Source organism: Schistocerca nitens, chromosome 5, assembly GCF_023898315.1.
Source record: "Schistocerca nitens isolate TAMUIC-IGC-003100 chromosome 5, iqSchNite1.1, whole genome shotgun sequence".
Taxonomy (NCBI): domain Eukaryota; kingdom Metazoa; phylum Arthropoda; class Insecta; order Orthoptera; family Acrididae; genus Schistocerca; species Schistocerca nitens.
The window spans coordinates 414,187,462-414,200,125 of record NC_064618.1 but is presented as its reverse complement, the minus strand read 5'-3'; the positions used below and the strand labels follow the sequence as shown (position 1 = coordinate 414,200,125).

General features: G+C 39.3%; 1 protein-coding gene across 2 annotated transcripts in view; it reads left to right on the top strand.

The window, feature by feature from the left end:
* LOC126259856 (proton-coupled amino acid transporter-like protein CG1139) overlaps nt 1-12,664 on the top strand; it is a 100,437-nt gene that overhangs the window by 85,900 nt on the left and 1,873 nt on the right. For both annotated transcript variants that reach the window (XM_049956913.1, XM_049956912.1), the window contains one exon: nt 12,377-12,552. In XM_049956913.1, coding sequence (XP_049812870.1) covers nt 12,377-12,552 — 176 coding nt within the window. The remainder of the gene's footprint in view (nt 1-12,376; nt 12,553-12,664) is intronic.

Genomic DNA, 12,664 nt, shown 5'->3' with positions numbered 1-12,664 from the left:
TCTACTCACAATATGAATAAAAATACGTAAATTTTAAAAAGAAACATCTCAGTGTCTTAGAGGTGTACTTGTCAAGTACGTTTGTGATGAGTGGGAGAGGTTTATCCTAGTTTCAGTGGATGTTTTATCATTATGATCCTAGTAAGAACTTCAACTTTGTGGCAAACAAATGCTGAGCCTAGTCCAGGCGTTATTAGAGCACTCCAAAAGTATTCACAGAATTCAAAGGTAATATTTTGTCTGTGAAAGTGACAACGAATGTAAGAAATTATTGCAGTTTAAAGTTAATCAGAACGAAGTTATCTTTCAAATGGCTCTGAGCACTATGGGACTTAACATCTGAGGTCATCAGTCCCCTAGAACTTAGAACTACTTAAACCTAATTAATCTAAGGACATCACACACATCCATGCCCGAGGCAGGATTCGAACCTGTGACCGTAGCAGTCTCGTGGTTCCGGACTGAAATACCTAGAACCGCTCGGCCACAACGGCCGGTATTTAACTTACACCGACAAGAAGTATGACAGACAACTGTTTGAATGAGAAAGGTAGAAGACAGTACTTTGGTGTCTCCTTCCGACTGTCGTATGGCCCCTGAACTAACAACTACATCGACAGTACACACTAAAGTCGTGACCGACTTAAAAGTAGTAATAAACAAATACCTGTGGGTACCTTATAGATATAGATTATGTTCAAGAACTTCCTCTCCTCCTGGTAGAAGTTCTTCGTAAGCCTTTGGGGCAACGTGAACAAGCGATTGGAATGCAGCGTAGCTCATTCTCGTTTCGAAGAATGCTGTTCAGTCAGTTGGGGATATTGTATGCATTTGATATAGAATAACGGAACATGTTTTACGTGTCTATAAAACCGAAATCTCCTCTGTAGTGTGAAGTTTCAATTTCTCCCGGAGTAGATAATGTTTAAACGACCTTCAGGAATGCAACTGGGTGGCCGGCCGCGGTGGCCGTGCGGTTCTAGGCACTTCAGTCTGGAACCGCGTGACTGCTACGGTCACAGGTTCGAATCCTGCCTCGGGCATGGATGTGTGTGATGTCCTTAGGTTAGTTAGGTTTACGTAGTTCTAAGTTCTAGGGGACTGATGACCTAAGCTGTTGAGTCCCATAGTGCTCAGAGCCATTTGAACCATTTTTTGCAACTGGGTGACGACTTCGACAACTGGCGATATTTCGACATGTGCACACCCAGTTACTTTCAAACCACAGATACCATGAGGGAGAGTTATGCAATCAAATTTAAAACCTCTCCATGCGGGTTGTATGCAAAAAGACGACGCACACACTACAAACATTAGCGCCACCACACAACCAAAGATGATCAATTTCAGAATTTATCGATACTGAATATTAATTAACACGGGTGACCAGATGTCCCTGTGTTGTTCGACCAGTGAGAGAGCACAGGCTTGGCAGATGCGCAGAATTTAAGCAAAACCCTCCTCTTATAATGTCACTTGCTAATTTAATCTCAAATGTTTTCTTAATAATATTATCCCAGTAGTTAGAAGTGGACGAAAGTATCTCTGTGTTGTGATATTCCATCGAACGACCTGTGCCGATGGCAATGTTATGCAATAGCAGCTTTTCTCAGTTGTTGGTAGAAGTGTGTGACGCTTAAGCTCGATACACCGATCCGATGTTCCAAATCCTTATGGCCTCACCAATGTATAACATGTCGCAACTGCAAGGATACTGCAGACAACGTCTTTCCCAAATGGAGATCATCTTTTGCGAAACCTGAAAGGCCCCTAATCTTACACAGCAATTGAGAAACACACTTCATACATTCTTCCACAGAATCCCCCAATTCTGTTGACAATGTTACATGCGTAAGGCAAAAAGGCTTATACTAAGATGCCACCGCATTATTTTCATCACTCATTCGACTCACGAACGAATAGCGCAACGCGCATCAGATCTGTCTTTCGCTTTAAGACTTTAATTTCTTTTTTCCCATGGGACCGAACTATTGAGGTCATCGGCCCCTAGGCTTACACACTACTTAATCTAACTTACGCTAAGGACAACATCCCTGAGGGAGGACTCGAACCTCCGACGGGGCGAGCCGGTCGAACCGTGACAAGGCGCCCCAGACCGCGTGGCTACCCCACGCGGCTGTCTTTCACTATAGACATTTTGGTGAAAGCTGACTTCCAGGTCGGCTAACTGAGCTGATAAACTTTCTGGGGCCGAAATGATGTGAGCCCTATGAACCAAAATAGAAAGCACCTCTTCAAGCTGAGCCGGGTGGCGACAACTTCCGCCTGAAGATACGAATCAATGTGAGCTGGGCACGGTTCCATCCTACCATCAGCCTTCCACCTGGCCACCGCTCATAGGAAGGGAAGGCGGTCATCTTTCTCCAGCTCCATTGTGAAGCGAATATTCGGGTGGATTGTATTCAGATGTTCCGAAAGGCTGTTTTAATCCTCATTTCTATGACGCAAAACATCAAAAGTATCGCCTACATATCTGAAAAAGAAAACATAGTGTTTTCAGTGTCTCCTATTCCAGTGCCATTCCTCGAAATACTCCATAAACAATCGAAGTCAAATGCTAACAGTGACTCGTAGGTCAGATGCACGTTGCCCTGTCGGCCAGAAGTGAATGGCGGTAAATGAATTCGCAATTGCGAATGAGAACAATCATCAGCTGTAGAATGGAATGGCGACAAGGAAATTTGTGCTGGACTTGGAATCAAACCCGGATTTCCCGCTTATCGCAAGCAGTCGCCTTACTATTTGGCTGTCCGTGCACCACCCACGACCGGACCCAACCTTCCATATGTCGTCAACCATGCATCTAGAACTTGTACTCGAACATCCATTATGTATATTCCCGTACAGGTCAGACGTTGTACTTGAAAGTCGCTTGTCCGGTACCGGCAGATAAATACGATATTGCAGTGCCGATGTTATTCTGATTACAATGCAAAGTTCCTTTGGACATGCATGCAAGATCGTATAGAAGTGAACGGGATGAGGGACGAAAATAACGAGGTGGCACTGAAGTCTACGGCACTCTTGCCTTATACAGGTAGCATAGAGTGTGTCTTTTGATTACAGTCTCAGATTAGAATCATTTTAAGGTCTGCAAAGGACGATCTTTGATTGTATAAGGAGGTGTCTTGGCGTATCCCTTGCAGCTGTGGTACATCGTACATTGCCGACACCATCAAGACTGTGGAAGACCAGAGTATTGAGCGTAACTATCACTTACGCTTTGACACCTGAGGATATCTGCTCTTGCAAAACATTCCGTATGACGACTGGTGAGTCATCGTATGGAATGTAATAACGCAGATACTCTCTGTCGTGCACTTCTAGTTATTGGGATCATTTTATTAAGAAATCATCCGAGGTTAAATTAGCAAATCATCTTATAAGTGTAACGGAGGGTTTGGTTTAAATTCTTCTTAGAATTCTACTCTCCCCCTGGTCAATCAACTGCTGGTTCCTCACCTAATGCTTAATAATGGCGTTGGTCATCTTTGGTAGTGTATTGGTGCAAGTGTTTGTGATGTTTGTATTTTCTTTCAGCTTACGTCCCGCAAACCGAGTTTTTAAATTTTCTTGCATACCTCCTGTAGGTGCATTTGTTCCTTAAAAATGACGGGCTGCGTACCCGTCGAAATATCGGCGGTTGTCGAAGACGTTACTCGATTATATTTCTTTAAGTTGTTTGACCATTCCTTTGCAGTAATTGGACTCCGAAAGCAGCGAAAATGTGAATATCAGCTCGCTCTTTCCTTTCACGAGATCCAAAACGACAGCATATTGTAATGACCAGTTTGAAGCCGTGATCCTTGGTTTCTGGGAGGCATACTGCACAGTTTTGCGCTGCTTACTAGAGAATAAAATAAGAGCATACGGAAGATGTGACTAACTACGTGGCTGAACTGAAGACTTCCCAAGAAATATGGCTTAGAAAGCTGTCCTCAAAAGAAAACACCTGAAAATAGGGAAGTGGAAGCGCTTTTCGATACATTCAAGGGTGTGTTACACATATAGGGGTGTGTTATACATACAATGATTTGGTGGATACTGTCGGGAGTTTTGTGGACGCAACTAGATTGTAACGTGCCATATATTCACTACCATTCGCCAAGTGTGACCAAACTATCTAGTTTGTAGAAGGGTTGGGGGCAACACATGAGTCAGGAGTTTTCTAACATTTTGTAGCTATAAATAAGTTCCGTTTCTGACCCTGTTGAAAACTTTTTCCTCTTGTTAACATAGTAGTCCATTGCCCTCGTACTCTATACGAAAGAATAACACATTATTTTAGCAACTTTATTGAAGCCACTGTACATTTAGCAACAGAAATGCAGGAACGAAGTCCTTACACTTCAATACACACTTCATAAGATGAGATATGGTTACAAAAAGCAAACTGAAAGGTAAATTGTTATTCATAGATTAGGTTATGTATCTGACACTAATATTTAGCTGAATAAGCAAACTGTTCAAATGGTTCAAATTGCTCTGAGCACTATGCGACTTAACTTCTGAGGTCATCAGTCGCCTAGAACTTAGGACTAATTAAACCTAACTAACCTAAGGACATCACACACATCCATGCCCGAGGCAGGATTCGAACCTGCGACCGTAGCGGGCGCTCGGTTCAAATGGTTCAAATGGCTCTGAGCACTATGCGACTTAACTTCTGAGGTCATCAGTTGCCTAGAACTTAGAACTAATTAAACCTAACTAACCTAAGGACATCACACACATCCATGCCCGAGGCAGGATTCGAACCTGCGACCGTAGCGGGCGCTCGGTTCTAGACTGGAGTGCCCAGAACCGCACGACCACCTCGGCCGGCAAGCAAATTGTAAATTAATTTTCTTCTTGCTAACAATTCAATCACTTTGACCTCGAAAACAGGATTTTTCGCTCTTTTCCCGCGGACACTAAAACGGCATAAGCTTTCAGACGATCCCTGCCAATAGAATTCTCAGCCATGTCTTCACTCTAAACATTATGCTGCAGGAACGCTCTACGTTGCATGTTGTGGGGAGGATATGAAGTGTTAGAATATGAGCAGCCTCCTTACTGCTGGTGAAACATAGTTTCTACAAGTTTATCAAGGAGCTTTGTTTTCTTCCAAACAGTTCTTATTTGATCAGACGTCGTACCATAACCTGACTCCTGTTTCCAAGTTGTCGATTTGCTAAAACTTTTGAAAATTTTTATGTCTCTCACGAAATTTTCTTTCTTCACCTTTTACATTACATGTGGGTGAAGAATTCCATCTTATAAAGATATTTCTTTACCTTTTTCAAATTTTGTGATGTACCTGTAGAATGCATGTATGAGTTGTAAATTGCCACTTCGAAACAGTATTCGGGTAATGAGCACTGGAAGTTCAAACTGCATCAACTTCTATATCTACATGATCCCCTGCAGTTCACAATTAAGTGACTGGCAGAGGATTCATCGAACCACCTTCATGCTACTTATCCACTACTTCACTCTCGAACAGCATGTGGGAATAATGAACACTTAAATCTTTCCATTCGAGCTCTGACTTCTCTTATTTTATTATCATGATCATTTCTCCCTACGTAAGTGTCCGCCAACAATATATTTTAGCACTCGGAGGAGAAAGTTGCTGATTGGAATCTCATGAAGAGACCCTAACGAAAGGAAAAACATCTTTATATCAATGACCGCCGCCCCAATTCGTATATCATATCCACGGCACTCTCTGCCCTGTTTCGCCATGATGGTACAAAACAAGCTGCCCTTCTCTGAACTTTTTCGATGTCCTCTTCCAGTCCTACCTGATGCAGATCCCACTTTGCGCAGTAATACTCCAGAAGACGACGGACAAGCGTAGTGTAGCCAGTCTCTTTGTGCAGATTTTGGACTTATATAACTATGTGAAGTTCCTTGCAATCTAATTTTCCTGCCTCGAAAATGTTTGTGAGTTCGTCATTCATTGCTCTCTGTTTTTGAAAAACTGGATAGCAGGTGTGTGTTGACGTACCTGTTGAGTGGAGAGCCATATCAGTATACTGGAGATCGTTCACTATTGATTCTAGATATGAGAGATACCTTGATGTAACGTGTTGACAAATAATAGCTGATGACATTGCGTTATCTAGTTGGCTGTCATGCGATCTAGCGTCTTGGTTGTTTCCACTGTTATTCCCAAACTGAGTGAGGTTGTCCTTTTTTGTTAAGAAGCTATCTTTGAGTACCCTGATTGATGATAATATTTGTGTGGTCACCTAGTTTCACAGAACACTGGAATGTTAGTTATCCTTCTCATACGCAGTACTCTTTCTCTAAAGAAACTAATAACTTCTTTTATTGTTCCGACATTATTACGAATTCCCTGGACATTGTTAAAATCATTGAAAACTAAGTTTAGTCTGTGCTAGGTCCAGGCGAAATACAGGTCAAGGATACTTTCCTCTGATTCTAGCCTGAACTACAGTTTCATCGCTTGCCATCATCGAACAGCCATCAAAGCTCAAGCTAATCACCTTATTCATAGCAAGGCCCAAATTTTCAACCATTTTTAAAACAGTCGAATAAATTCCCTCAGCTTCTAACGTAGTTAGTTCTGAAAACCCTAAAAATTTTTCTTTTACTGTAAAATTCAATTTCTTGCCTGCATATCTTTCTCACCGAAAGCTGTTCTTTCCTATTAATTTCACCGGGCAGTAATGTAAACGCTGGTGGTCTGTTTACCTCATTAACAATCTCGTTTTGAAACACAGAACCACATGTGCTTATTAAATTGTTTTGAGCACTGTATGAAGTATATTTTATTTCTCCACAATGGTTTTGTAAATGATCCTCAGACACTTTGTCGCCACCACTTACTCTAAACAAAAATAGATTTTGAAAACTTACTTCACTCGAATCCTTCCCCTAATAGATATGTCATTGTTGTCACAAAATAATAAAGTAGCAAGAAATGAATTCAGTTGTTTTATTGGTATTTACAAGCTCTTTGATCTTATTGACTGTTCGGGTGCGTTCTTTTTTTCTCGTTTTTAAGGACTCAAAATAACGTTTGGACTTACTTGTACACTCGATATGCCAACTGCTCGTTTCATGGGCTCGAACATGTTCCTGAAAGGGTTTATAACATTGGTGATCTTTTATCACAAAAGCATTAAATATTACTCTTTTTAAAACTGGTTTGAAAAGAGTACGAAATTTGCACAGCCCTCCCTTCAACTGGGGCGAGTGCATTAGTCATGAATACTTTTCTACCTTGGGTTTTTTCTCATCAGTGTCCTTCTTGAAATCATGAGACGGATTTAGAGCACGCAGGCTTCTTAGTAACTGATACTTGACATCGTCTCACACTGAATGATTTATGCATTCCCGTATATCAAAGCTTTGATTAACTGGTAATGGATGTAATTTCTCAGACTTGTTGACAGTAGAAAAAGGAGTTGATGGGTTCATATTGTGGCAGTGACACTTCTGATAGCTAGAAAAGGTGGAGATTCTGCTAAACAGAGAATAAACTAGAAGATGTTTGGTATGCGAGTTCGAAGTTAAAACTGGAAATTTTACTGAGTTGTCGAGGTTCTTTTTCAGTGTAGCAGAAACTTCGTTTTGTCGAAAGAAATCCTTGATTCCATCTCTGTAATAAATACAAGGAAACTTAACTTCAAAATATTAAATAGTAACCACTTAAGAGGATCTCAAACCCGACGTAGTACACCGAGTTACGAATTTTGTGTCTTTTTTAAATCAGATACAATTAAATGCATTATTTATGAAGAAGTGTAGTCACCTGAAAAAGTGTAAATATTCTGAGGCGATGCGACGAAAGACGAAGGCTAAAGAACACTACGTAACAACAATTATGATTTTATTATCTACACTTTCCAGCTATTTATTTCCATTTATATAAAAGTTGTTTACATTTACACCGTACTAAGACCAGATCAGAGTAGGAAGCTACAGACTTATACTGAAAAAACTTTGATTTTGACACGTTATCAGTGAACATAGACATAGCTGTTTTTTGTTGTCGTGTGCGCTCGGTTTGGGTTGGGGAGGGAGGGGGGGGGGTGGGAATGATTCGTCAGCGATGTTACGCTTGTACACTCTTTCTCGCTGTACAGCACCCCTGGGATCGCTTGAACTCATACAAAAAAATGAATTACCTGTGTAAGAAAAGCTATGTAAAAATACTTTAAGGTTGAACCACTTCTCCATAATGCCGACTGTTACATCATTTGCTTGAAAGAAAACCACAAGGTTGCACTACATCGTTTCCTGTCCCTGAGAACTAGGGGATTCGTGGCTTCCCCGTGCCCCAAGGGAAGGGCGGCCTTCTCACACACCATATGGTACTTTGTGAGGTTTGGACTTCTGCGATGCTCTACATTTCGAAACAAATAAAAACTCAAAGCACATTTCGCAATGCCAAAACTGAATTTGCGTAAAGATGAAATTCTCACTCACCAAATTCAGTGCCACAGGATGACGGTAATGTAGCAGTTTATGGAATTAGTGCCGTGTTACATATACTAAGTAGACTGCACAAGAGTTTGCAACGCTTTTGTGATAACACAAGCTACAGAATAACAGGCAAATTCTAATCAGCAGATATAATCAGCTGTTGTGTGCGACTTTCCCAGGGCCTCGACGACTTCAGATTCTCAATCACAAGTTGTGGTACTTTGATCTCATTATCAGCTACTTCTGCACAATGGAGAAAGAGAGGGAGATAGAAGGGGGGGGGGGAGGAAGGGAGAAGTGTGTGTTAGTCGGCAAGGACACACTGTGACGTAATGTAACTCAGAGAAAACCACAGGAAGAGAATTAAGTGCCAGAATCAATTATTTTTGTAGAGAGATTAAATGCTGCAAATAGCTTGCAAACGTTTGGCAGACATCTGTTATACGACCACTTTTGTTGCCATTCTGTGTAAAAACAGTGTTTCAGGAAAAGAAAGCTATAATATACAGATTTATCCTACTAACAATAACATTCCTTTTATGCAACTACATTAATGCAAAATGTGAATGAGGTAAGACGACACACGAGAAGGCAATACCGTTTTGTGGAGCTGATATTTCAGAAAAATCATCACTTAGTGAACCCATAATACATCAGCTGCATCTGCAATGACTCTGGCCTTTTTTAGGTAAGAGTAATTGTTTTAGATGAACAGAAGAACATGTTCCATATCCTGAAATAATTAGTAGTATACATTGATCCGATATGATACTGGAAATGATACAGAACATGTTCCATATCCTGACATAATTTGTAGTATACATTGATCCGATATGATACTGGAAATGATGCAGGCCGTATGTTACAGAATTTACCGAAGGAAACAACATCTTTGTCCATAATGCGTTACTCCAGAGGAAAAGTAGCAGAAATTATACCTGGAGAAGACTAAATGGAAGTAAAAATGAAAACAGATATATTTTATCAAACTCTAAAGAAATCAAACAGAAGGTGACAGGTCTAAACATTGCTCAAACTGCAAATGGTCATATGTTTTTAAAATTAAGAATAAAATAGGTAAATGACAAGAAAGTCTCATCAGCCAGAAAGCCTGAAACGAAGATTATGAGAGTTTACTTAAAAATAGAGAGGTTGTGATGTGTGTGTAGGAGGGGCTCCAAAGATATATGAGGTAGCATTTCCAACAGGATTGGTCGTATTCTGAGGAAACACGGTGTGAAATGTGTTTTTGGCCAACATCTAAGATTAAAGCTCTTTTACGCTCTCTACAGGGTTGTCTTGGCTTGTATAAGTATCTCTTCCAGTTTTCAGAACCATGGACTGGAGAAAACAGAGTACTTATGTAAACAGCAAAATATGTTGTCCATATTAAAAAAATGAAGGACTTGAACTTCTCTAATGGAACATTGCAAATATTAAAGAGTTGAGAGTTTAGATCATACTTCAAAAGAAAAAAAGAACGTATTGTGTTAAACAAAATTATTCGGAAAACTCATGGTGCGGATATGTGATGGTGTAATGAAAATTCACTCAGAAAGACAATTAACATCTTTAAAAGTATTCACGGAAAACAATATAAGATATGTTGCGTAGATACCATTTCCATCGGTTAAGATGACATAACAAATAACAATGGAGAGAGAACGTTGCGTGCTTTCGAAGTTTTTGTGGCCATGTTTGAATACCTCAAGATATGAATCAGAATCAAATACAGGTAATAACGAAAAAATGCCATTTTAGACGCAATTTCAGATTAGGTGTAAGAAGCCGTTCGTGGTATGAATAAAGGAAAAGTATCTCGAGGTGACATTGTTTAAATTCAAAAGCTTAAAGCAGGAGCAAAAGTTTGAATAAAGTTGCAAAATTATTTACAGAATGTCTGCAGAGGAAGACAGTTCCCCATGACTGCAAGAACTCGGTCCTTATTCTGATTCACAAGAAACAAGACAGATAAGAGACAAAAATATTATTGACATATCAGCTTCCTTCCCATAACATGCACTAAAAGCACAGCAGAACCTAAGATCTTAATCCTGCAAAAGAAGGCCTTGGCTTCAAAGGTGGATAGAGTATAAAGGAGCATTTGTAATGCGTCAACTAAATTATAGAATGGATCAATGAGTATGAATTACCACTTTTCCTGGGATTCATAGCTTTTTCGAAGGATTTTGACTGAGTTATAATGAAGTCCATAGTTGCAGCCTCTGAGAAACAAGGCATTAATTGAAACCATGCGGTAATGCTGAAGGATATGTTCGTCAATACTAAAACTTCTATTAATGTTCCTTATGTCACTGGGAATGTTATAATGAATGAGCAGTCAAGTAATAAGATAGCGCTAGGAGTATCATTAGTTCTGGAGAAAAGTTTTAGAGCCCTAAACTGAGAAAACACACACGGAAATTCTGTTAATGGGACATATCTCAAAAGCCTTCGTTTTGCTGATAGCATTTTTTTCTAACTGTCAGATGTCTCTAGTAGTCAAGTTGAATACGTGCAACTTTTTTCGGATTCAAGACAAATTTACTAATGTATGTTGAAATGATACCTTGCTATATTTTTGATTTGTGATTGATGAAATATCATGCTAGACGCCAACAATAAATAAATAAGGAAAACCTTGTTCCCTTTGACTCTAGTATGATTAATCTTCCGTAACGATTGGAAGAACTGAATAGAGCAGGAATGAAATTGTGATTGAGATCCATCCAAACTATTTTCAGTGAACATATCAGAACTAAAATACCACACATTAACAGTGTAGTTATAGTACTATGGGTAGTTTATCAGTTGGAGCAACTGGATGGATGGCAAAAGAAATAAATAGAAAGAGTAAAAATGGCCACACTGTTTTTTTGTAAACTAAACAATGTTTTCAAATGTACATCATTTGGATTTCCAGCTCCTTGTGTTTACCGTGTTCGCAGTTAAAATTGTTGGATGTAAGATCCGCCAGTTATGCAAAACATCGTTTTTTACAAGTTTTCAAACATGTTTCAGCACTTCTGTGCCTTAGTCAGTGGCTTTCTGTTTTATTTAATCTGTAATGTGAACATTTTTACCAAATGATAACAAAATTGCGGGAATATTTCTTTCAAACTACAGTTTACATCCAAAACTAAACTTACAATGTGTCTGAACAGAAAGGTTTGCAATTAACTTTTATTGCCAGTTTTGACTTAACAGTAATGAGAGAAGGACTTTTAATGCAAAAACGATTCGAAAACGGAATTTCTCGGCGAGCTCCCAGAAATTCACCTTGGGGACAACGATAATAGAAAGGAATACAAGTAACTGGAGTAGGGAAACGACTGGAGAGAAGAACGAATTTATGACTTTAATAAACAACAAATGAGAGTGGGTGGCACATACTGCCCGGCAAATTAATAGTGGACGAACCACGAAAGACGTTTGTTGCAATCTAAGAACTAAAGAATAGACCGAGACAATGCCTAACCGAAGGTAAATAGGTTATTATACAAACAGGAAAAACTTAGAGGCATGTAGCTGAACTTTGTACAGCATGCAGAAGTCTAGAGGCAGAAGTCAGATGGCTGATGACGATGACGACGATGATGATCTAAGTATGACAGATTCGGTCAGAGACTCCAATTATGCTAATTCTGCTACTCTTTATTCTGCTCTTATAATGTGACAACGTTTTTTGCAATGGTATATTGTAGAACCTGATCGCAGTCTTTGTCTGTATTTGTTATTCTAAGACAAAAATGTAGAATTTCGTACAAAAATGTTACCTTTATTCAGCACCATAAGAAATAGTTACTTTTTATTGCAGATTCATATAACTATAGGCTTAAAATATAGTATAAACCTAGAATATATTCGATTATACTCTAACAGAAAGTGTAATGATTTTTTTTACTTTTTGTTTCAGACTTGCACAGTCTGTTAAAATAATGTTGGCTATTGCAATTTTCATAACACATAGTCTCCAGAACTATGTGAATATTGAGATCGTGTGGAATGGTTACCTTGTTGAAAAGTTTGAGAAACATCCATATAAAATGGTTTTTGAATATCTCACTCGCATTTTTCTTGTCACTGTTTCATGTGAGTATTACAAATTTCATACACAATAAAGTTGTCATAGTAAATTAAGTCATAACGTTTCATACATATGGAGGAGGGTACAATACTAACTATGAACTTGCTAACTGAAATT